Source organism: Atractosteus spatula, chromosome 5, assembly GCF_055471065.1.
Source record: "Atractosteus spatula isolate fAtrSpa1 chromosome 5, fAtrSpa1.hap1, whole genome shotgun sequence".
NCBI lineage: Eukaryota > Metazoa > Chordata > Actinopteri > Semionotiformes > Lepisosteidae > Atractosteus > Atractosteus spatula.
The window spans coordinates 55637769-55664564 of record NC_142710.1 but is presented as its reverse complement, the minus strand read 5'-3'; the positions used below and the strand labels follow the sequence as shown (position 1 = coordinate 55664564).

General features: G+C 38.6%; 1 protein-coding gene across 1 annotated transcript in view; it reads right to left on the bottom strand.

The window, feature by feature from the left end:
• Positions 1 to 26796, bottom strand: part of plxnd1 (plexin D1) — a 60372-nt gene that overhangs the window by 20000 nt on the left and 13576 nt on the right. The window contains exons 4-18 of the mRNA XM_088916525.1: positions 26608 to 26708; positions 22515 to 22644; positions 21473 to 21653; positions 20342 to 20450; positions 17917 to 18016; positions 15399 to 15497; positions 13245 to 13334; positions 12142 to 12235; positions 11216 to 11373; positions 8451 to 8596; positions 7270 to 7372; positions 5248 to 5387; positions 4497 to 4676; positions 3873 to 3960; positions 3261 to 3524 (exon numbers count right to left, since the gene is read on the bottom strand). Of these exons, the coding sequence (XP_088772651.1) occupies positions 3261 to 3524; positions 3873 to 3960; positions 4497 to 4676; positions 5248 to 5387; positions 7270 to 7372; positions 8451 to 8596; positions 11216 to 11373; positions 12142 to 12235; positions 13245 to 13334; positions 15399 to 15497; positions 17917 to 18016; positions 20342 to 20450; positions 21473 to 21653; positions 22515 to 22644; positions 26608 to 26708 (1983 nt within the window). The remainder of the gene's footprint in view (positions 1 to 3260; positions 3525 to 3872; positions 3961 to 4496; positions 4677 to 5247; positions 5388 to 7269; positions 7373 to 8450; positions 8597 to 11215; positions 11374 to 12141; positions 12236 to 13244; positions 13335 to 15398; positions 15498 to 17916; positions 18017 to 20341; positions 20451 to 21472; positions 21654 to 22514; positions 22645 to 26607; positions 26709 to 26796) is intronic.

The window sequence follows — 26796 nt, the reverse complement described above, 5'->3', positions numbered from 1 at the left end:
ATCGTTTCTTTTTTAATGGTTGCAAACATGAAATTCCCAACTCAAAATGATCCATGTAAATTGATTTTGGGATGTTCTTTGATTTTGGGGTTTTACTGAGAAGAATTAAAAAATGCAACAAATAAACTCTGCAAGCCATAGCATTTTTATTGTGTTGCATTCTCAGTGATTTCTTGGATGTTTATTAACAAGGCTCAATTTTCTGAGAAAAGTGAGAGATGAGAGAGCCCTTAACAGACCGGGGCTTGAGAAGCACTCGAAAAAGGACTCCTGCCAAGCACAAGGTCTTCACGTGCCAGTTCTGGCTTGTGTGCTGCTGGGGAGGAGACCGCCAACAAACATGACTTCAATCGAGATATTGTTCTTATCAAAGACACATGGGAGTGATCCTTTTTTATTTAGCAGAGCTAGATATGCTGAACCGTTTGGATATAGCTTGCAAACTAGGAAGGCTCTGTCATTTTTTATTTTCAAACTACCTCTAAGAAACCGTTACAGCAAAATGGCTTGTTCTACTAACCCTGATTGTATACCACAGAGACAGGAAAGTATTCAAAGTCTGATATTCTGCATTCTATATTGCCCTACTTATACTGTAATTAGGTTTGACAAGAACTGGTCGAATCTGTGTAAAAGCATTCTGCTAAGTCTCTTACCAAGGTCTACCAGAGAAATACGGTGCCAGGGAAGCACCTGAAATCAGATCCCAGTTCCTGAATTCAGAATCCAGTTCGTATTATGTGAAAAATAAAAACAGAACTCATAAGTAATTATGAAATTATAATCGTAAGGGTTTGAAGAAAATTGACCTGCGCTGGTGAAGAACTGGTAAGATAAGTGAACCTGTGTATGCTGTGCAAAATATGTCCCCTACTTGACTTTCAGCTAAAGCACAAAAGAGCTCTTGTTAGTGAAAGCTATACTTGGAGAAGGAATCTACCATCCTGAGGATGGGCCTACAGTGAAAAATATTAAGTATTGGGGCAGTGAAGTGGATATTATTTGCGTTTAAATATAGCCATGTTAGAACAATTTCATTTATTGTGTTCAATCCCCCTAATTGAGGTGAGTATAAATTAAAGAGGCAAATTGCTGACAGGTGTATCTAATTGCTCAGGTGTTCCATGTTCCATTAATTGTGAAAACACAAAACAGCTGTGAATGTATAGGCTTGATTGCAGTTTACTTTTTGGGTCTGCCTCTTGAGTTGGAAGCCATAAACTAAGACAAAGACTAATGAAGACTACAGAGTTTTATATGATGGAAAAGCAAAGCTATTGTAAAAATGAAAGCAAAGATAATTCTAATTAGAATCATTGCAGAGAGAAACTACCAGAGGAGAAAGGCGTTGACAAAGACCAGGTTGTCCAAGGAAGAAAACAGAAGTTGATAACAGAAATACCATTAGACCTATGATGAAAAACCCTAAAACAACTGCCCAAAAGTTTTCTGTTAATCTCTAGAGTGCAGGGGTGAAAGTATTTTAGTTTAGTAAAGACAGCAGACTTCAACAGGAGAATTACAAGGGCTACACAGCAAAAATGCAAACCTCTTATCAGCACTAAAGACAACAAGTCAAATCTGAATTTGTTAAGAAGTACAAAGAAGAGCCACAACAGTTGTGGAGCAAAGTTTTGTGGACAGAGGAGACAAAGATAAACCTTTACCTAAGTCATGGAAAAGCAAAACAAAGGAGGAAGAGGAACTGCTTCATCTGTGAAGTATGGTAGAGGTAGTAGCATAGTTTGGGCAGGCATGATTGCCTCTGGAAGGGGCTCACTATTCGTTATTGATGATATAACTGATAATGGTAGCAGCAGAATGAATTATGACATCTACAGAAATGTCTTGTCTCCCCACGACCAGAGAAATGTTGTCCAACTCATTGAGCAGCCATTCACCCTGCAGCAAGACATGACCCAAAAAATACTGCACACCTATCCAAGGGGCTCATCGGAAATAACAGGCATAAGAAGTGGAAATTTCGGAGCTGGCCCATCTATCCCCTCTTCTGAATCGTATTAACCGTGCATTTTACTTGTTGAAGAGGAAGCTAAAGTAAGAAAATCACACTTTTGCGACAAGGTGGCAGCCCAGGACATTTTGGAGAATGAGCTGCTGCTCTCAGTCACCTGACCAGTTACTGCAGGACAGCTGGTCAGGTAATAGTTTAAAAAAATAACGGTATTTTTGTGAAGAGTATCAAGAAGAGAGTATCGAACTGCCGTTTGGTTTTAATACCAGTAGGCTTCCTGGCTGCCCAACGGGATGGTTAAGAATCGAAGTCAGGAGCTCAGAAAGGCTTTTATTTTCTTTTGGTTTGCTTGGTGGCTGTTTTTCTCCTGCACCGTAAATAAAGAGAACAACTTTTTTAACATTATGGCTGTGTTAGTGTATCTTCTGCCCTGGTCCCACCTTTTTCAAAAATCTGTTACAACATGCCCAGTGGAGTGTCGCACCTCAAACAAGCAACAAAAGAACGTGGCTGCAGCTAAGACTTGGATGTTTAACAAGGCTCACTTTTCTGAGAAAAGTGAGGGATGAGAGAGCCCTTAACAAACCGGGGCTTGAGAAGCACTCGAAAAAAGGACTCCTGCCAAGAACAAGGTCTTCATGTGCCAGTTCTGGCTTGTGTGCTGCTGGGGCGGAGACCGCCGACAAACATGGCTTCAGTCGAGATATTGTTCTTATCAAAGACACATGGGAGTGATCCTTTTTTATTTAGCAGAGCTAGATATGCTGAACGGTTTGTATACAGCTTGCAAACTAGGAAGGTTCTGTCATTTTTTATCTTCAAACTGCCTCTGAGAAACTGTTACACCAACTGTTGCCGTTCTCAAACAGGATAGCATTTTCAGCATTTCAGCATTGCAGCAAAGACTTGGCAAAGCATCTAAAAAGGAACATATTAAGAGTCGGGTAATGTTGATGGGTCACAGATTTGAAGAAGTCATTGCACGTAAGGGGTACGTGACCAAAAACCTTTTACTTTAGTTTAATTTACTTTAGGTTCATTTGTCCCAATACTTATGTGGGCCTGAAATTGTTAAAACAGTGTATGCTTAAAAATATCCCAAATAAATGCTGATATTCTGTACTTTTTAATCTTATTTGTCTTTGGATCTGAAATACAAATTTCAATAGTACACAGCAAAAATGACAAGGTTAATTTCACTGTCTCAATACTTATGCATTTCACTGTAACACACTGTCTCACCTGAGGGCAGAAAATATATTTCTTAATTATAGTAGAGACTTACATTGATGATCAGGGTAAGGGGTTCTCCCGGGTGGTGTTTGATCAGTCTCTCCTTGCTGGCGGTGTGGAACTGAGGGTCCCCCAGATATTCCAGGGAAAAGAGGCCGCTGTGAGGCTCGTCCTCATCCTCCAGCCCATAGGGAGCAGCAGGACTTTCCCGCGTGTACAGGACACTGTTCAGATAAAACTCCACTGTAGCTTTCATAGGATGCAGAGCTGGCGGGGACTGGCAGCTGATAATGTAGTTTGTATGAACGTAGCATTGCTGAAAGGAACATTCACAGTTACATTAAAAAATGACTTCCTCCTGGGACCCAGAATATCCCAAGGGGTATAAAAACTCTAACCTAAGCAACCCTGTTCTGCTAGTAGTCACTACCATACTCCTGGCCACCAACATACCAACCTGTCAGCCTACATTAAATATTGTATACTCCCCTTTGCTAGGATTCCGAGGTATAGTTTCATACATTTTAACAGATATACTGTACAAATAGCAGGAAATTCAGTTAAGTATCTGAGGAATGTCAAGATATTTAAACCGGGTAGCATATTTAGTATAAGTGTTCTGACTTATAATGATAGTAATCAGAAGCACAGACATCACACTTACAGCTTGCTCTCTGCTTTCTTTGACCTCCATAGTGACATTCTGTACGAGATTGAAACCATGTCCCATCACTGTGATTGTTCTTCCTCCACTGATAAAAAACAGACAATTTGAATAGCAATTCAAAGCAATGGAAGAGACACTCAAGAAAACAATTCCCCATATTGCATATATCATTAACGCACAGTTTGAAAGCTTAAGAGGCTTTTAGTTTGACAACTTGTTTAAAATTCTCTAAAAGAATCTTAAGATCTAATGGATGCTTTGAAGATAGATTCACTACTATATATCATTATGGGACATTTTCAGAAAATAGTTAACGCAATAGATTACACTTTAAAGTTGCAGGTTTACAATTCAATATTTTCATTTCTTATTTATCTGGTAATATGAAGTAGTTTGCATTCCCCTGAAAACCTGCAGCTGGTGGTGGAGAAAGGAGATTACAGTATACCCTTGGTATACTACTTAGTCTGTTATTGTGAGGACAGTCCTGTATTTCTGATTTTACAGACATAATTGCCCTTCAGCAGACTTTGTCTGTTAAATCTGAAGTCTAGTCCTTTAAACCAAGGGTTTACTGTATTGTCGTTAGTACATTATAATGCTTCTGAAGAGGTACTGCACCTGAGATGGCTTGTTCCTGGCCTGATGGCCACTATGTCAGGGTTTTTCTCATAAGTGTACTGGGTGACCCACTTTGAGTTTTGACATGGGGTTTCCTCAAACTCAACGCACACCTGGACAGCCTCGGTCTTGGAGTGCTTTGCTGCAGGCATGGTGCATTTAATAGTGTCCTCTGTTCGTCTGTGAGGGCAGAGCGAAAGAAGGAATCGTTATCACAGTTCAAAAGTACCTAGATGGGAGACCTCCGGGGGAAGCTAAGGTTGCTGCTAGAAGAGTCGGTGTGGGTCTGTGAAGGGGACACTAGACTGTAAAGAAGGCTCCATCCTTCAAATGAGATGTAAAACCAAGGTCCTGACTCTCTGTGGCCATTAAAAGAGCCATCTCGAAAAGAGTAGGGGTGCTACCCTAGTGTCCTGGCCAAATTTCCCCCTGGACATTACCAATCATGGCCTCCTAATAATCCCTATCTCTGAATTGGCTTCATTACTCTGCTCTCCTCCCCACTGACAGCTGATGTTTGGTGAGCGTACTCGCACACTTTGCCGGCGCTGCATCCAAATGGGGGCTACATATCGGTGGTGGTGGAGGGAAGTCCCCATTACCTGTAAATTGCTTTGAGTGGAGTGTCCAGAAAAAAATGCTATATATTATTCAAATTATTATTAAAAGCAATCCCTAAACAGGTTGATAATGAAATAGTAAAATCGCTAAGTGTGAATGCTGCATGCCTCGAAAGGAGAGAAAAACTTACATCAGGTCAGTGCATTCCTGAGTCCCGTTGACCTTCACTCTCACCCTTGTGCCAACTCCCAGGTGTCTCCCACTGATGGTGACTTTGGTTCCCCCAGCCCTGGAGCCGTTTTTCGGCTCAATAGAGAAAACCTCCGGCACCTGAAGAAAAAAAGAGGCCGATAAACCACCTTTTGGATTGAAGGAGCACAATCTCTCACTCATGTTCTGCTAGTGCACTACTCCAAACCCAGATGAATGCAGACGCTCGACTTTTAAAAGAGAAGAAATGTGTATATGTTTCCGCCATCATCTTCAGTAATTTTTCAAATAAACTTTTGCTTTGCTAAAAAATTACATTCAGATATTTTATACACATATCCATGTTCCCCAGGTGGTGATACAGTATAAATATGAATCAAAGTGATTCACGTTGTGTGCACAACATATCAGGTGGTGTTTTCCGATGAGAAATGTATGGCGTTGCATGCTGTCTTATTCCTGATTGGATTTCAAAACCCAGAGCCTTGGTGACTTGACAAATATCTGGTATGGCCCATGGCCAAGCCAGTCTGGTGTTTTGTGGCAGCCTGAAATGTAGTACTTTTCACTGGCCTCAAGAATACCTCCCTTTTAATTCTCTATAACAAAAGACAGGCCTGTTCTCAACTGTCCTGCACATTTCTTATTCCCCAAGACAGGATTCACTTCCTCATGGGGAAGGGGGGTCTGTCAGGGGCTATTGTCTGAGACATGGTCACTGCGTGACGCGTGTTTATTGTGGCAGATGTTTCCTGAGGAGAAAAAAACTTGGTCAGAGATAAACAGCACATTTCCTTCTCGTCTATGAGCGCCACATTTTAATCTTGGTAAATCCGCAGGGGAAGTTAATTTAGATTGCAGCTATAGTATCTGAATGATACCTCCCCATATTCACCTCTTTTTTTGGATCTTATTTCAAAGAAAACTTGCCAAAAGAAATGTTTGTTGAGCATTCGTGTAAAAAGCAATTGTGTTTCATTGATAACATCCACCCTACAGGTAAACTTTTGTACTTAGCAGGTTAGTTTCCTGCTTCTTCTCTACTATCTTAGCAAAGTGTCCTAAGGTCACATCAATATCTACATCTTCATCTACAACTGTGATGAAGATGGTAAAATTGAGTATGCTTCCTTTAATGCTCTCTTTTGGTGATTTGTATGGAGAGTTACCATTGAAGGGATCAGTTCTGAGAAGGAAACTCTCATTCATATCAAGACATCTTCGGCCCTTCAGAGTTGGAAAGGTGCAACAGGCTTGAAGTAATTTCAAGCTCAGATAAATTTAAAAAATCCATGAAAAATGAAATTATGGCTTCAAAAGACAGACAACTTTTTAGCTCAATATTTCAAAGGCAGAAATGACTCATCTTAATGGTTTACAAATTTTAATGGGAGCTCCCTTCACAGTGGGCCCAGTGTTTTGTTTGTCTTGTGATTAAATAAAAAAAGAATATCCAGCTGAATTTTATTTGTGCAGTGTTCAAAATACAGAGTGAACAGATCACTTTATTTATTTCATCCTATTCGCAGAGCTGCTCAAACAAGTACGGGGTCAGTACCATGGAAACAGTAAAAGACTTTTTTCACCACACCCATGAACATGTCAGTTGAGAATTTTAGAGACTCTGTGATTTGAAGTCATTATACAGGATGGTTTAGTCATGTTTGGTCTCTGCCACTGTATTCACAGGCATAACCCTGTGAAATATGAGTAACTGAGCAGTGCAATGTCTGGAGTTCCTAGAAAAACATATTAAAAACAGTAAAGAACTATTAGCTGCAACAATGCAGAAATTCAGAATAAATGTCGTTAAGGCTCTATATAACACACATGCAAAGAACTCCAAAGCTTTGCACTTTTGGAAGTTAAAAGAAAATAATTTAAAATGACGTCTAATAACATTTGTGCACAAAGTGACAAGTTCCTTCTTGAGGGACCTCTATGTGCAGGTTTTGTGCTCTAAAGTTCACAACAAAAATCACAAAAGGAAAATAACACTTACCAAATATTTAAATAATTTCTGGGATCTCCCCACCGACTGACTCACATTCACAGTCACCATATCTGAGAAGGCTGACGCTGAGCTCCCAGTCTTACAGACAATTCTACACATAGTCAGGCAAAAAGAAGAACAGTTATTTGGCCATTCCTGTCAGCTCCTGTGTGCACATGTGTTACTGGGCAGACATTCAGACAAGTTTCTTGACAAATGGCACATTAAAAAAATGTTTTTTTAGCACAATTTTGACAAATATTGTTCCTTAAGTAGATTAAATCTGGGGCTTTTTACTCAGAGATTGCAAACACAACATAAAGGAAAATACAGTCAAAGGGCATGAGCCCCCAAAATCATAGTTTGCAGCCAAGCATCCCAGAGATGCCAACAGGAATGCAATAGTGAAGCTATTGGTCAGCAAGTGTATTAACCTGTACTGCGGAAAAGGAGGTCTTAAAAACGGTTATAGGTCACTTTATTTCTTAGTGTATTCTATTGTCCTTGTTTTTCTATCTTTTCAAATAGGTTCTTTTTTGTGTGTCATAGTTTTCTTTATGATGGGTGTTTTGCTATCCCTCTTGTAAAAAAGCCTGTTTTTATAGTTAAAATATTGCTGTCAATAGTGCTCTTGTTTATACTGTATATTGCTTGCATATCTACTGAAGACAGTGAACAGAGAAGCCAAATGGAGGAGAAAGCATCTACAGAACTTAGAATCTACCGGAAGAATTGGAAGGGCAGAGGCATGCTTTCTTACTACAGTGTGAACACAAGTTTTCTAGTTTTCTTTTGGATAGCAGGTTACTTCCTTCATTTAAAGTTTGGTGATAAAGAATCTCACTGCCAAACTGTTGTGATTTCAATGTGTCAGAACATTTTCTGCTTAACACATGCTGTTGTGTCTAACAGTAACGGAAGGAGAATCGTCATATTAACACTTACTAGACCGTTATACTGCAGTCTTCAGTCTGTGACAAAACTATACACCTGGTTTGAATAAAGTTGCTGAAATTGGTATCTCTGAGTCACAGGTTTGTGTACACTTTCTGTGCAGGACTGTAGTCAAAACAGTATTGTTTTGTGATAAATTTAGAGGACACGGTCCTCCAGAAAAAGAACCACTATAAAGAAAATACGTGCCCCTTGAGCTTTGAAATGGGATCTAGATGTCCTTCATAACCACTTACTTCTCCGAAACAATGTATTGGCTCTGGATAGGGAGACAGTGCACATGTCTGATAGAAACCATGATGTCAGTAAACCTGCGACCCAAGTTCCTTCCTCGTATTGTGAGCAGGGTGCCCCCCTCCAGCGGCCCACTGAGAGGCTCGATCTGCGAGAGAAGGGAGAGAAAGGAGCTGACAGGAAGCCTGGAATGTGCAGAACTAGGTCAGGGGGAAACTTTGCTTCGCAGAGCTGACCACAGAGGCCCAGCTGAAACAGCAAGTTCTGGGATTGCAGCACACTCCTTCAGGACAGGCCGCCTCCAGCACGCTGGCTTTTATTTTTAGTTCACAGCAAAAAAAAAATAACAATAGCAACAGCAAGAAAGTATCACGCAACAGTAATCTCAGAAGGAAATGCAGACCCTATTGGTGGCCTCTCTGTAATATACAGTATCTTGAAAAAATTAAGAAGAATTCAAGAAATAATTTCTTATTGCACCAAGGCACAATGGCATTCTGCCTCACAGCTCTTGGGTTCTGGGCTTGATTGCGGACTTCTGTATAGAGTCTGAATATTATTCCCCATGCTCTCTGGGTACTCTGGTTTCAATAGTGTCTCTGATTTGTCCCTGTGTGAGTGTGCGATTGACTGGCATCGAAACAGGGTGTAATTTGCCTTGCCGCCAGTGTTTCCATCTTAGGTTATAGGCAGTATTATGGTTACAGTCAGTAGTTTTGTTTTTGGTCAGTATTATGGTTATAGTTAATGCTATGGTTATAGGTAGTACTATGCTTATACTTGATGTTTACTCTGGTCATAGTTAATATTATGGTTATGGTCAGTACTGTGGTCATAGTCAGTACAATGGTTATGGTCAATACTATTGTTATAGTCACTACTATGGTTATGGTTAACTATGGTTATACTTGATATTTACTCTGGTCATAGTTAATATTGTTTATGGTCCTATGGTCACAATCACTACTATGGTTATGGTGAGTACTATGGTTACAGCCAGTACTATAATTATAGTTATGGCTAGTACTGTGGTCATAGTCAGTACTATGGTTATGGTCACTACTGTGGTTTTGGTCAGTACTATGGTTACTTTAACAGAAAATTGACAGCGAATGTAAAAAATGTAAAACATCTCTATGGAATAAGAACCCCTGTACACTGCCTCAAACAGAAGTCTTGCTCAAATAATTATTTCTTTGATAATAATTGCAGCTCATCTAGCTGTGTTCCCTACTAACCTTCACAGTTCGATTATTAGATTAAAAAGATTAACTTCTTTTTTTTGATGTCTCATTTCAGTTTCACAATTTTTATTTGCAGTTTGTGCTACTGTCACTCACAAAACTGTTCAGTTTGAGCTTTTAATGTCTTAAATTACTCACTTAAAAATGTGTACCATATACATCACTTTTAATTAAACAAAATGGGACATCCTTGGAAGAGGAAAAAGTACAGCTATTTCTGTAGTCTTAACAGACAATTATCTATGTCTGGCATTCATCAGAATTGCAGATACGAACATGATTTAAAAAGAGTAGCATGAATATCTTTACACTGTTACTACTTTATCAATTTCATCATATCACTCAGTAATGTGACTGCTGTAACCACCAGATATTTGTACCAATATCAGGCTTCTGATATTTACCACAGGCTTCACTGGATCTAATCTGCAGTCAGCCATCTGTACTCAGTATAAAAATAGAGAAACACTAAATGTTCCCAGATCTTTGATGCAAACTAGTTTATTCTCTTAAGGTCACATCTAACCAAGTTGTTCAGTGACTTGGTTTCCATTTTTTGGATTTATTCATATATAAATATAATCCTTTGCGAGGCTTGGATCATTTCAGAAGTCTGATTATTCCATTAGCAGGAATGATTTGCCAGAGACTGACACTGGAAACCAGTTACAAAAAGCTATGCTGATGTATTGTTCATCAGTGTTATTTTTCAGGAGTCAGTTTTGGGAATCATTCTTAATTATGCCCAAGAACAGACTCATGAAACAGGATCTGGACACTAAATACTGCTGTATACGCCAACAACATACTGTTTTCCTTCCATTCCATTAACTAAATGAACACTGTACCATCTTTCAATCTTTTAGTCTTTTTTACAGTTTTTGTGAGTAGGAGTATCTATCCATCATCAGAAATCTGCACATCCTGGTAAGTGTTGTGGTAAGCAGAAAAAACGACATGACCACCAGTCCATTGCAGGGCTATATTAATAAAGGGGAAGATTTGATTCTGCAAATTAAAACCAACTACAAATAAAATGTTGTGTCAAATTACATTATGTCCAATTAATGGCAAGAAGAGCACTATGTATAAATTAACTTTAGAACAACAATACTGCACATGTACGGTGTCCTTTTTTATCTGGAAGTAACCCAAGACGTGACAAACTTTATCTAGCATTGTGGATTCAGAACAGAGAAGTGTCACACTAAATGTTCACCTTTTTACTGCTTATATTAATTTTAATTCTGTTCCGTTACTGTGAATGATCTGTCTTCAGATTTCAGTGTATTCTACAAATAACCATTAAATCCACTCAAAACACAGCAGCTCATGTTATCAAATAAGCAGCTGTCCTGACTATCCCACAATGTGACTGCAATGCCAATGCCAGCTATCCCCCTCAGCTTTTCCATGTAGTCAGAAAGAGGTAAATGTGCACCTTCTTTTACAAAGCGTCAGTTGACTACGGAAGCAATAGAGCCCCTAACTGAAACCTATTGGGTGTGTATGTGGGCTTTTACCTCCCATATCTCCGGGGCAGGACAGGTGGTCTTAAGGGGTTGACACTCATCCCTGGGCTTGCACGTGTTGTCACACCAGGAGCAGAAATGGCCTTCGTCTTCCCGTCCCAAGCACTGAGAGCAGTCTGTGCTGCCTGTTCCACAGTTGTACACCTCCACTGTCAGGCATAGGGGTGAGAAGAGCAATATATCATGTCTCGTCTTACACCACAGGGAGTGTGCATTCACTCCAATCAAGGTTCAGACACAGACCACTTGCTTGTATAAGAACAAGTAGGTTAAGAGGTTAATTTCACACTGAAAGAAGAAAAATCAAACTTATAAAGTAAAGCTTACACACCTGTTGAAAACAGCCTTAAATGCTGTATTATTTCTTCCTACCCTTCAGCATAGAATTAACCTCCATGACACAGCTCACAACTCAAATACTTGTATCTATAAATTATGCACTTCACATAAAAAAACAACAACATCTCAGCAGGCTTATATGTTAATTTGAAGCTTTATGTTTCCCATTCTCTTCTCTTTAGTTCCTCGTTAGAGCAGCTTTGATAATATTTGCATTGCAGAAAGTGTAATTGCGATGCTAAATGGGCTGTGTAATTCTGTTTCCTAGAACAGTCTTATCATAATATTTCTAGCAGGAGAAAAGGTTGACATTAAATAAGCATGCTTCCTGAATTTAGGTCAAATGCGAGCTCAGGAAGAAAATAACTCTGCGAGCAGGGAAAATAGTAAATATTTACTCACTTCAGCTCACTAACTCGCTCTTCATCATCCTCTCAATTATACTGAAGTTACTTCTGTTAAACTTTGTTAGAAAAACAAATATGTTGTGCTGCACCTAAGCACTACAGTACAGTTTATGGACCCTTTCTGTTTGTCCCTTGAGAGGTTTAAATACTGCCTGTGTAAGCACTACAGACCTGTGACTGGTAGAGGGCTGTCAAGGAATTTGTCCTGGTGTTTCTTCAATCGCAGGTTGAGATGGACTGTATGGCTTCTCTTTGTTGTGTATAACTGCAATATTGACAAGAGTTGAGAGACAGACTGAATTTGTGTGGATGTATGTTTTTATTTAATTAGCGTTTTTGTACTTATTTTTCTGAATTTTTCCGCTGTTCTGATTCTCACTTGTCACTCCCGCCCACCAGTTTTCACAGTGCAAACAGCCACACAGTACACACTTAGTCAGCTGACACAGGCATAATGTCAGTCAACTTACATATCATTTCTTCTGACACAGCCTGCAAAGCATAGCCTTGAAGACTTGAACCCATAACAGCTATCAAGATAACATCTTTTGTAATAAATAATACGTCAAATAACAAAAGCAAAAAGTAAATGTTAAGCTCTCTTTCATAACTTAAATAAGCTTACTGTGGCATGATTGAATGTAGGACTGTATCTTACAATTTTATGAAGGCTAGTTGATAAATGCTTACTCTCCTGCTTAAGGTGCATAGCACTGTAACTTAAAGGTCATTAATCATGCAGGAGCTCCTCAGGACTGTAACAACTTAATGAAAAAGAAACATAGGCAAATAATACTGGACTTTTTCCAAATTAAGGAAAAACTTGGCATTCATTTCAGACAATGACGTAGCCTTAGTCTTTAACATGCTAATGCGTCTGAATTTTACAGTGAATTCACAAGAATAAAAAAGTGGAAGTTCTTCATCTTCTAGAGAACTCATCTGCAATTTTCTAAGGCATTACAGTAATCAAAAAGCTTACGCGGGTGCTACTCTCATACAACTTGTACTCTCTAATCTCATGAGTCAATGCAGAAAAATGCTAATTTGCAGGGTTCTTTAAAGGAGACCCTTGCTGTACCATTTTCAAAAGAAAACAGATCTTTACAGAATTGGACATATTAATTTTAGTGTAACTACTGCAAAGCTTTCAATAAAGGCCAGAAATACCAACCTGCATTAAAAAGCAACCAGCATTAAACAGCAATACAAACAAAATACAGACAACCGTGAGCTCCATGACAGATGAGCACTGGCTGGAATGCAATACTCACTGTTACGCTGCTGCATTTAATTGTCGATTGGTCAAGCCACGTTGCTTCGTATAACTGATCATTTCCGAAATCACACTGCAGTGGTGTTCCCTGGTCCAAGGAAAACAAAGTACAAGGGGTTAGGGAAACACAGCGGAATAATCCTCGACCTTGTCAGCCACCCTTACATGGAAACTCTGCACTCGGCTCAGATCTAGGGAAAACAAAGCACGTCATTCACATCAACCACAACAAGGGGGGTTCCTACTCTCCATCGTTGTCCGAAATGTGATCTGGTGTGTGTTTCTCTGCATCCACGCATATAAACCATTTTTACAATGACTACAGTATGTCAAAGACAAAGCATCTTCATGAAACCTGAACTCTATTCCCAGAGACGGTCCCTTACAATACAAAAGATCTAAGCATGAAAGACTGTTACTAGTAAGATAGTGTGATCTGATAAATTGCATCACATAACCCCATTATCATTACTCATTAATTTTATTTTTTGAGAGAGAATGATCAATTGTAAGTTCTCGAAACAGAAAAGGTTAAAAAACAAAACAATACAAGATTTTCCCCACCACTAATCATTGGTACAACCTTCTGTGTTGTCTCACACAGGGCCCTAAAAATGAAGTTAGACAGTCACAGTAGAAGTAAAGAGCAATCAAGATCTGACTGTGCTGGCAGCAGCAGCTGTTTCATTAGCTTTTTCTGGTTGTGAGGTAAGCACGGGATACACTGCTTCTAAGTATCTTTTTTCAAATTGATTCTGAAACGATTGAGTATCCAGCTGTAGGTGAAACTAAATTGCCCTAGCGGCACCGATAAATGCATTTCACTAGAGACAACAACATCCAACTTTTGTTCTTCATTTTGTGAATGTTTGGAATACTTGGTGAGAGAAGTAGTCTTAACCCACTTGATTATTGGGTAGCCTCCTCTTGAACCAAGTGAACCAAGTGGTAGCTGCAAGGTGGAAAGGGGGTGGAGGAATGATGGTTGAGTCAAAGGAGATGTTTTTTGCTCGATATACTATATATAGCTAAGTTTGTTAATAATCGTGATGAGAAACAGCTGTGTCAGAGTGACCTGTTGTTGTTATCCTGAACTACAGTTAATAACTTCCATTTAAAGTCAAATAAACTTGAGTCTACAATAACTAGTCTGGTATTGTTATTGCTGCAACATGATGAAACTCTATTTAATAATCTTTTTGTTATGTTCCACCTCCCTCTAACTCAGCTCCCAAAATGAAACAAAATCCACAAACATAAAAAATGTTTTGAGAAAAAAACTAAGACAAATGTGTGGTCTGCTGCCTTAAAATATTATATTTTAAGGAGCTTTATTTTACCGTTTCAGTTTAAAAATGTCTTTTGAAGTTCTTCTGACTGTGCGTCCTTTCTTTCTTTGATAATCCTCAATATCACATCTTGCCACAGACAGATACATTTGGTGCAAACTTGTGATGGAGGTGGGTGAATTTCCTGTGTCAGTGGCTTATGCTACAGGTACATGTTTCTACCAGATGCTATTTAAGAGATGACTTGTGTCTTCAAAGCTTTTCTGGTGCAAATCACATTCTTGAAGGTCAGTTAACTGAAAAGCACATCTGCAAGTTGTGCAGTTTTTAAAAATAAGTTTAGTTTACAGATCATATGTGTTGAGGGGATGAAACCAGACATATTCCTTTGGACTGTTCCTTCCCTCAACTAAAAAATAACCCATTGGATATGTAAGTTGGAATCTTTAAACATACCATATAAACACTTAATATATGGAACTTTATAAATGCACAAGTTATTTTGGAATATCTATAACCATTTGCATGGAAATGGTCTCAAAGTCATGAAGGCATTTAGAATGGTCATTTTAAAGCAATCCCTTCTGGTGTTATACAATATGGTGTGTATAAACAGCCGGTGGTATATTGCACTTAGTCTGCAATTAGTCAGATACATACTGTATAGCTGGAAAATAAATCATACATACTACACATAAACAATGAAACGAAAGTTCAAATCACTGTCAGAAGACAACAGCCTCATCTACCTTTGTTAAAAATCACTATTAAGTCTCTGCTGTGAAGCCCCCTCAGAGATGCTGACTACGCTGACTAAGCAGCAAGAGCTTGCGTCAGCTGAATAGAGATGAAAGAACCTGTACCTCTTTTGTGTTGTTCAGAGTGAGAGTGATGTCTTGTGCTGTTCCAGTTGCCGTTGGTCTAGTCAGCGAGGGATTCACACTTGGACAGTACATAGAGTTCTGCAGTGATGAAAAACACATTGGCATTTGTGTTATTCTTAACACTTTAAAGACCACAGTAATGTGCAGCATTCACATTCAAATGGAAGTGCCCATAGGATTCAACACACATGATGATACAGTTATAGTGCCATTTTCTCTATGGCATGTGTATTCAGAACCTTGCATGGTTTTCACATTTTATTGCTTTTAAGCTTGCAGTCATGACACTTTCAAGTAGAAATAAGTATTTGATATACACAAATCTCCTCCACACGTTCAAAGCCATAAACAAAAAGAAGGGGTTAAATAGATTAATATGAAATAAAAATGTCAAAGTCGTGATTGCACAAGTATTCGAACCATCTGCTACAGCCAAACCTAAATTAAAATATGTTTACAATAAGTTGAGTGGAGAAGGGTGTAAAAAACGTCAGAATCCCTGAATATCCCCATTTGCACAGTCTATGCAAACATCAGGAATTGCAAAGTGCGAGATATAACCCAGATAATAGTGAAATGAGGACGTCACTCCAAACTGAGTATCCAGGCAAGAAGGAGACTGGTCAGCAATGCCACTGTGAGGTAAATGGGCACTTTGAAAGAGCTACAGAGTTCAATAGCGCTGGCATTCGCAATATATCACAAACTGGCCTGCATGGCTGAATGGAAAGAAGGAACCTATTACTAAAAATAAGCCATCCCAAAGGCTGCATAGAGTCCACAACAAAATACTTGCAAAGTTAACTTGCAAAAATGTGCTAAAAGGTTCTGTAGTTACATAAGACCTATCTGGAATAATTTGATCTACTGTATGTGCCAAGCATTATGTAACACAGCACATTTTCTAGTCACCTCAGTGTCCACACTCCAGCATGGTGATGGCAGCATCCGGCTATGAAGTCAGCTGAGACTTACACCAGAAAGGCTTGTGGCTGTAATTGGTGACAACAGGGCTTCCACCAAAGATTAAGTAAACAAGTCTGAACACTTAATCAATCAACATATATAATTTTTTTCTCTTTAGTTTTTGTTGACATGTACTGTAACATATCTCACCATTAGAAGTGGATTCAGGTTTTGAATACAATATAATGTTTAAAAAAATGTATATGTATCATTTTGGAATTTCACAAAATGGAAGATCATACCTTTGAAGACACTGTATATACCAGTAGATATTCTAATGTTGTTTTATTAGAATTGAATTAAATATATTGCAAGAAATTGTTCGAGGGTTAACATGCTACTTAAGAATATGTGGTCCTGAAGTTAACCTACAGAAAGTTTGTATTGGAACATAAATAACCTGTAACATGAGGCATGGCTGTTCAGTAGACCCACTTTCTTCTGTGCTAACAGTATACTGTAACTGGTAAATATTTCTTTAAAATCTCCAAGTCTGAATGACTTGTGCATGGCTCACTGATATTGTATGGAAAAGATAAGTACTCGAACATGGGGAATTCCACAACACAGTGGCACAACATTCACCCACTCATGTGATGGAGTCATTCAGTTCACTTCCGCAGTGGCCATAAGGCATAGAATGTAGTTTCGACAAGCACTTTTTATGTGTGAGCAGACGGGCGCTATTCTATTTCAAAGAAAAAACCCTTAAGCTACCAAAGTTACAGATTATCTGTGGTGTAGTATCAGTGTTCTGTGAGTATCAGCATGAGAAAAACATAAGACATTTACGTTCTTGGATAAGGGACATCTAAGTCTTCTCTGAACCCAACACAATCCAAAGTAAAACTGCTTACTTTGTGGTAGCATCCAGAATATAAAGCATTTGGTGTTGTCTCTGCTTTATTGTGAGATATATTTGCCTGCAGGGATGTTCCTAATGGCTGTGACCTGGCCAACAAACTGATGAAGTCAATGACCAAACAATCTCATTGCAGTTTTTAAAACTGGGGTCTTGCAAAAACGTAATGTAAAGGCAGAAAATACTGTAATACATTGTTGAGACTAAAAAAATAAATCTCAAGAATAAAATAATAATTTCATCTCCAATCAAAGTGGACTCAAATTTGTATTTGATTCTTTTTTTAAGAAATGCCATCTCGTGTTTACATGTTATTCATTGATGATCTAGCTTCAGAGTAATATTCTTTAAAACATCTACTGATATAGTGAGTAATAAATCAATTAAAACATGCTGTGGTGGAAAAAATGCTTAGGAGCATGAAATGTATGTATTATGATGTATTTATCTATATTATATATCTTTATTAACTAAATAAACTTTTTCAGGTGGGTTGCTGCGTCAGCATGCGTGGTCTGCAAAGGAACAAGTAATAGGTTTATTCCGTACTGAAAACAGAAGAGAGAAAACACAACGTTTCGGCTGTGAAGCCTTCTTCAGGTGTGAGCTTTTAAACTTAAAGTAAAACTCAAGAAAAATAAACTTTTGCTTGACTAATAAATGTCTTACCTCAAGCAAAGTGTCAGTTGGGTTTATTTTGCGTGAGACACAAGCGCTTCTTTCTAAATTCCAGTAACATTTCCATTTAGTGCTCAGGCAGCTGGTGCACCTGAAAACACAAATTGTATACAGTAGCTTTGACAAGTGACTTTTTTAGGAATACACAATACAAGTATTGGAATTCAGTGCCTTCTATTACGTATGATTTATAATATATCCTTGAAGTGAGATAATCCTGCGAAGATGGTCTAATTTGTTCCTCTAATAGCCTAGAACAATACTATGAACTACAGAAGCAAAAATATTAAAATATAAATCATCTACTTGACGTGACTTGTGAGTCTGTATTAACAGGAAGAAAAAATGTTCTGTAAGCACTTAACATCAATGCTTTCAACAAGCCATGCATCAAAATGAAAAACAAGACATATGCGATTTGAAATAACATAGATTTAATTTCTAGAACTGGTGGCACTTTTGATCTTCATTTCCTGTTTGAAATACCATAGTCTAAACACAGTTATCAAAACCACAAAGGATTTCACACTTTTTATCTAGCATAGAGAGAAAAGATCACGTGCTATAATCAACTGTCATTTATTCCTTGCTAAGAAAAAAACTGATATGAAAGGACTAAAAAAGGGAGAAACGGCACTTTGCACTCTTACAGAAATAGCCCATTGGACTCAACAGCTCTTATTACATTAACAGTAGAGTGAAGGACAATAAACACTTTTTAATACTGCATTTTTTAGCAAAATCAACATATTAATACACTGTATCGTACACTGTTTTTAAATATACAGTATGTCTATACATCTTTAGTCATATGACTAAGATGTATAGGTTTTATAAGGTTTTTGCCTTACGCCTGTAAGTGTGCTTCCTCATTGATATGTTTCATCTGCACTTTAAATGTGTTTTATCAACTAAATTCAAGCCCTGGATTAAATCATGGCTATGACCCATCACAGACTACAAACAATATACTGTAGATGATGCAGGTTTTTTTTCCAAAATAATAATAAATCTTGGATTGACAAGTATTTTTTTTAAATATGTAGTCTTTCCAAATACAATCAATGCATCATCACATAAGTGGAGAGGTAATAAATAATAACAAATAATCCTTACACTTATATAGAGCTTTTCTGGACACTCCACTCAAAGCATTTTACAAGTAATGGGGACTCCCCTCCACCACCACCAATGTGTATCCCCTACCTGGATAATGGGATGACAGCCAAAGTGTGCCAGTACACTCACCACACACCAGCTCAGTGGGGAGGAGAACAGAGTGATGAAGCCAATTCAGAAATGGGGATTATTAGGAGGCCTTGATTGGTAAAGGCCTGGGGACAATTTGGCCAGGGCACTGGGGTTAAAACCCCTACTCTTTTCAAGAAATGCCCTGGGATTTTTAATGACCACGGAGACTCAGAACCTTGGTTTCATGCCTCATTTGAAGGATGGTGCTTATTTTATAGTGTCCTCATCACTATGCCACTGTGTGGCATAAGGACCCACACAGACCACACAGTGAGTGTTCCCTACTGGTCCACTAACACTTCCAGCAACAACCTTAGCTTTCCCAGGAGGTCTTCTACCCAGGTACTGGCCAGGCTAACACTTGCTTACCTTCAGTGGGTTGCCAGTTCTGAACTGAGGGTGATATACTGTAGCTGCTGACAATAGATCAGCTGATATAGGTCTGTATACTCTCCTCCTACTCTCCTCCTAAGTCATTGCTCTTTTTCACAAAGCCCCACTGCGCCTCTTGACGTGAGCATTGATTTTACAACTGGTGCAATTCCCAATATAAGGACACAGGCATGCAGAAAACCACAGGCATAACCGAGCTGACTCAAGCCTGCCTAACCCTGGTGGATCTTAGCCAGTAGTGCACTGCCACTAGCGGAATCCCTTTACAACCAACCAATGAGACAGAACCCACTAACAGGTATTGGTTTTGAAACCCGCTGCCTGTGGGTGGCGTGAAGTTTGGGATTTATTCCAGCCCTTTCTCAATACAACTTAAAGCTGCATCAATCAGAAGTAAGCAATGTTGCCAACACAAGCCTTGCTACTGCCTACTGTGAGGGGAATTAGATGGATTCTGAAAAACGGAAAACTGTTCCAAAATATCAAGTGATGACCTTTGGCCAGGTTTACGAGATATTGAGCATTTCTCAGAAATTGCAAAGCTGTTTCAAATTTTCCAAAACAATCAGGGGATGTTTGCTCAGCAAAAGACACAAAATACTATGTTGCCGCCTGTTTTTTTTTAGATTTTTCATACTTGGAGTTACAGAAAGCCAAGATTAGATCTGTCATGCGAGTGAAGTGGAATCAGTAAAGCGGTTATTTTCTTCCAACACTTGTCTGCAATATACTGTGTACGCAGTTGGCTGAGCATGTACACTGGGTCACTCACGCTCTCTTTGAATGAACAATCCCCGTCTTCTCACAGTCATAGATGGTGAAGTTCCCCCAGACAATAGGAGTTCCATTGACCTTGATTGACACAGGAATGACCACGTGATCTGTTAAAGACAACCAAGCAATCAGAACTAGAAAAATAGAGAATACACAGATTTAAAATAAAGAAAATGCATTTCCCAATACCAACAAGCACTTGAAAAGCTGAAACATGTAACATGTCCAAACACGAAAACAAAACATGACTAGTCATTTAATATCATTACTTTTTGCTATTAATTTTCCAACATATCTGAACCAGAGGGAAAAGAGATGGACCAGACAAAGGCAAGAGAAGCATTTAACAAGAAAAACAAAGTAGTCAACGGCCACAACATTCTTCCAAATTTTAAGTTACATGTTGTAGTTTTATATTCTCATCACAATATTTTTAATTATAGGTTTCAATTATATTCCCATTACAGGTACAATATTGAAAATCATTATGGAAACAGATTATATTATACAGTATACTTTGTTTCAAATTATATAAAGTGAGTATTCATATGTACAAGCACAATCATTAAAACACACAACAACACGTTCAAAACATTAATATTTATTATGTGAGCCCTTTTCTTTATGATCTCATAAACCTAATCATTGTAGGACTCTTAAAATGTTCCAAATTACCTCTAACAGTTTCAACAATTCATTCAATTGTTTTGGTGACGGTTTTACTACTATGTCCATGTAGCCCCATATGGATAATGTTCATATTAGAACTTTATGAACACTGCAATATCCTTGTGACTTTTCCGTTAACCTCTATGTGGTTCAGACTTTCACTATGTTGGCTGTAAGTTGGAGGTTGCATGCTATATGTACTGTATTTTTCTCACTTCATCTTCTGTTGTTATTTCCAATACTGTACATCTGCCTATTAGGTAATGTGTTATCTGCATGAGATAAATTTGTTTTCAGGAAGTCCTTTCATTACTAACCTACAATGGCTGGCAAACAGAGGGACAATACAGAGCTTTAATAAAAGGTGAGTCAATGAATAGCTTTTTTCTCTTCAATTTAGTACCCATAATATTCTTTTAACATGAGACAAACAAAAAAAAGTCCACTCCAATGTACCTACCCTCAGCAGGTTGAATTCTGGGAAGCTTGTCTTTGGGCAAGAGTGGGCAGGTTTGGATCTGAGGAGGTCCCGAGTTGACCGCGTATATCGTTGCCCTGGTGGAAACTCCGTTGCCATAGCTACACTCAACCTCAGTGTTGCTAAGATCTGGAACACTGCCATTGATCAGAATCCCAAAATCCTGGGGAGAGCAGAATTGGGACCAAGCTAAGGAAAGAGGCAATATTTGCCAAACCATCAACCCCACCCTCTCCCATGTAATAGCACACTTATTTTTTAAGAACATATTATTTTTAAAAAATATTTTCCCATATTAAAATAGTAAAAAGGTGTAAAGCAAAATCAGTTCTAGAGCCATCACTGTATAATTAAATAAATTCAGATCCTGAAAATAGCACGGGCAATTTTTTTTACAAATAAAGAGTGCGGCCATAGTATCCATATAAGGCCACCCTTTTCCAATGCTTAATGTGATTTCATCAAAACATTTAACAGGGGAAGCCAGTTATCTATAACACTATAATCATTAGAACATAAGAAAGTTCTTATCATAAGTGCTACAAATGAGATGAAGGGTGTCTGGCCCATTTAGCTTGTTTGATTGCTAGAAGCTCACTGATATGAGGATCTCAACCTCACATGTCTTGAAAGAAGCCAGGGTGTCAGCTATGACAACTAGGCTCGGTAGTTTGTTCCAGACGCCCACAGCCTCTTAGTCTTAGCTTGTAACTACACTTCCCCATAGTTCCCACCTGTGTCCTCTAGTTTGTGTTTCACGGCTAGTGCTGATGATGTCCACTGGATAGATATGCCCTTGAGAGTTAAGAAATGATTCACTTCCTTACAAAAAGATCCCATTTCGTTGGAATTTCCTGGTATGAATAAGCTACCAGCAAACCATATGAGCAAGAACTCTAATTTGTAACCTTTTCTTAATTTCAATTAAGTCATAAAGGCACTATATCCAGCCTGCCTCTGGGAGAGGAAGGATGGTGGGAGGTTGGACCCCAGCTCTAAGAAGTCACTGACAAACTGGACTCACCTTGATGTCGGTGGCGATGTCGATTTCTCTGGGAGTTATCGTCATGGACGGACATTGCTGGGGCCCTTCGCTCAGTCCAATCCAGAATCTGGGAAGGAGCTGGTGGGCACATTCTTTTTGTATTGAGCACCTGCAGCAAAGGGAAGATGTAGAGTGAGAAGACACAAGAGGGAGGGTTGTTTTGTGTGTTGAAAGATCAAAGCTCCACTCTGAAACTGGCAGAATATGTATGTCCTGAGCGAGACGAAGCTGTAGGTAAGCATCTACCCCATATACAAAAACAGGTGATTATTCTACTGTGTGGGACTCAATGTGATGTAAAGTCTACTTCTTAGGGTGAGTAAATACTGAACTGTTCCACTTTTATAGGATTTTCATTTTATTTTATCCAGACCGTCCTGAAAAAAACAAAAACAAAACTTGACCTTTGATTTCTGTCAAGACAAAGGGCCTGTAGAAAGTCTATACACCCTTTCTGAAGTAACATATTTTGTGGCCTAAAAGCCTGAAATCACGACGCATTAAATATGAAGTTACTTTACCCTTATTTACGCAACGTAACCCATACCCTCCAAGTGAAAAACACTCATACATTCTGAAAAAACAGTTGGAGAAGGGATTACATCATCGGCATCAGTATTTGTCTTTTTGATGTTGGTAACATATCTGATAAGCCATAAAGCCCACAATATTAAAAACTATCACGCTGTAGTCCTGGTCAAAAAGCCAAAGAAGAAGAAAAGTTAATTAAATCCTCACAACATTTTAATTTGAGAGTGCAATGTGAAATCAAAAGCCAAACAAATAGGACTTCCTTTCACACACCGAAGAAATAAAACCACTTCTCTAAGTATGGGCAAAACATTATGCCGCAAAGAGGATGTAATGTGTGTTCTCTGAAAGCAGTTTAAATGCTTTCAGAAAATCCACACCAGAACCCATAAAAAAAAAAAACGTGTCACACAGAACTGCACATGATCATTCCAAAACAGTTCAGCCAGCGGATGCAAAAGTACCTTTCACAAAATGTAACAAAGCAAGAAAATCTTAGTTTTTCCCTTAAGAATGACTGTCTCTCCCTTTTCAGTCAACTTCACAGTCCACAATAAGAAGTGCCCAAAAGTACTGAACAAGTCCAATACTAAAATGTGTACAATACTTAAATTTCCTAAGATCATCATCTAATTTGGATTTGATCTGAAAATAGCTCCACTTGACATGTGCTTTTTCTTTAAGTAGGACAATTGTGGGGCTCGGCATCATGTTTAATTGGTGTTTTGAGAAATTAGTAAAGTGATGTCATTGAAAAAAAATGCATAAAATAAATTGTCTCATCTATCTATTAACAAAGCTGTTAATTAAAAAAGTAATTGTTGTTGTGGATCTGACCAATCCTTTGAATAAAAATGTCTTTTTTTGTTCCTTGATCAAAATCTAGTAAATTGTATAATGGGAAACTGTACTTATATGCATCTTTTAACCACAAGTCATGAAATTACAAAAGAAATGCTGTTAGCTTCGTTGCAGTGTTATTGTGTTTCTATGTCATAGGCTTTCCCACTTCATTAATTCCCAACAGAAGCATGGTCTGGGCCGTTGCATTAGATTAGTGTGATATAACCCAGTGTTCAAACCAGGCCTGGCAGAGTGTGGTTTGTTTTTTCTATACTGGTGTACACGTAGTAGAAAGGAATTGGGCTGGACCTATTTTCAACATAATTTATAGATACTACTTTTTGTCAATGCATTACCTGTGTCAATTAAAGAAATGTATGTATGACCTTAAATGGCAAAATGAAAAATAGCGACGTCAGCACAGTAATCAGCAGCCTTACTGTCTGACCTTATCATCTCTTTAAAAAACCTATGGACCTCAAAAATATAAAAAAACAGGAATCATCCCTGTTTTCAAAAGCTCTTCAATAAGTTAACAAGAAGCTGACTTTACGCACTTTCTCTAACTTTTATCGTGCAAAGCTGCAACTTGACTTCCTGTTGGTGCTCTCTTAAACACATCATAAGAAACGATTACAGTGAGGAGGTCATCTTAGCCGCTAAAAATAACATGAGTCGTTTGTCTGGGTTCAGAAGTAACCATGATATCAGAGGGGCCCTCAGACACTGTAAAATTCAGGATGGGGAAGTGGAAAGCAGGGTTAGATCCAGAGCACACTGGTGATGAGTGTGTGACTCATTGAACATACATCCAAGCCATTTTTAACAAAGGATGAGGGGATCGACTGGCTTGGATTTTTCCAAAGTTTTTCTCCGAAAAAAAAAATAATTACATGTTGCAGTTCACAACTCTTTTGTCAGCAGCTTTGCACCCAAGCAAAAAGAACAAGTTCAAGATTTTCTGGACCTCAGGGCCCCAGAAAAGGAAAAGAAAATACAAGCAGGAATTCGAACTCCATGTGAGAGAGGCGATTTTATTTGTTTTATCTTCTATTATGAGTTTCTCATCACAGAAAACCTGGGAAAATCTGAAATGTACAAATAGTGAAAAATAGCTTGTGAATTAAATACACCATTAAAGTATTGCAGGATTATTGAAAAGGAAACATTCCACTTTAAATAGGGGACAAACAGTTGCATAAAGTGATTAATTTAAGACTTGGAAGGACTGCTTTAGGTCTAAATTGCCAGACACCAACAAGAAAAGACTTGCTTTTCCTGCTACAGTAATGCTGAAAACTGAGTTAATACTCAGCAAACTGATGTGAAATGATTTGTGGACAAAAAAAGTCTTAATAATGAAGTGCAAACAAAACCCCACTGAGCCAAAATCCATATTCCTCTACTTGGATATTCAAGCATTTTTTTCCAGCAGTCCTCAGAATCATTCATAAAGCAACCTTGCCTCCCTTCCAGTACCCCATTTTACACAAACGACTAACTGTAATCATCTAAAGAAAGGCATAGTTTCACACCTGACATGACGTCACGTAACAAAATAAATGCTGTTCAACACTTGCAGTGTGGGAAATTCATTTATAAATCTTGTGAAGCTAACAGGAAGCCCAGCCTGGGGCCATCTTCTCTCATGTAGACAAAAGGAATCAGGCTCTGCAAATGTCTTCAACCGCAATGATAAGTTAGGTTTTTTAGAATCTCAAGCTAAACACAGTGTTGTTCTGTTCATGACTCGCATGTTCAGTCTTGTATTCCTAAGTACGTGTTTTGCAGAAGTATGAACCCGTGGTTTTGGTTTCAATATGATGCTCAAAATAGTGAGGTCCAGATCAGAGAATTTCCCTACAACCTGGTGATTTATGGTGTGCTGTGTAAATGACTGAATCTTGATTCTTAGATGCTTACAGTACCTCTTTCTTTATTCTGATTCCAGTGAAAGAATATTTGCTCAGTTAGAAGACATGATGCACACTGTGCTCCCTGTGCATGACAAACCTTGCACAGGGGCATGGTAAACTGTACAATAATAAGTAGAATGACAGTCTGGATACCATGGTTGTGGGTGAAAATGGTTGAAAATTGCAAGTTCCCTTTAAAATCATTCTTTAAATGTGTTTGATTCCTTACTTCCCCTCTAACTGCTGGTAAGACATCAGCAATGAGTAACTAAATGAATAACAGCCACAATTGTAACTGCTGAAAGGATTTTTTTTATTATAGAGCAAACCAATTTGTAATCGCCAATAGTGTTTTCACTGCTAGTGTTACAATGACAACCCCAGTCCCCTTGGGGTGAATGAGCAAGCAAAAAGCTGCTCACCCAATGATCCATTCAATTTTTTAACACAATAAGGCTACTCTGCAATATTGAGGAGGGTCAGTGACAATGGAAGCAGGGTCGTCACTTGCCATTGTCATTGCAAACCTATAGGTGCCAACTCTACCCTGATGGTGCTGAGCTAATTGTGGACCAGTGCTTGGCAACACCTGGGTACAGTCTACTACTGACTTGGCCCAGGTTCGATTTCCTTACAGAGCTCAACCTGTATTCAAAATGAGCGCCTTTACCCTTTGATTCAATGAGAAGTCCCCAAGAAAACATATTTTGGAAAAGCTTTGCAACAGTCATTTTCTTTGCATTCCTAGATCTTAATGCTATCAGAATGGAGCTGCTCTGTACCTGTTCTCCAGAGTGCACCACCCACAGTGGGCATCACCAGCTAAGAGGCATTCGCTGCAGCTGGTGTACCGGCCACAGCTGGCAACCTTCACACGGAGGAGCTGAGAAAACACCAGAACAAGGGCTAAGTTAGTCATACCATGGACCTTGGACAGGGTCCAAATTCTAAAGCACACATACCCATTGAAC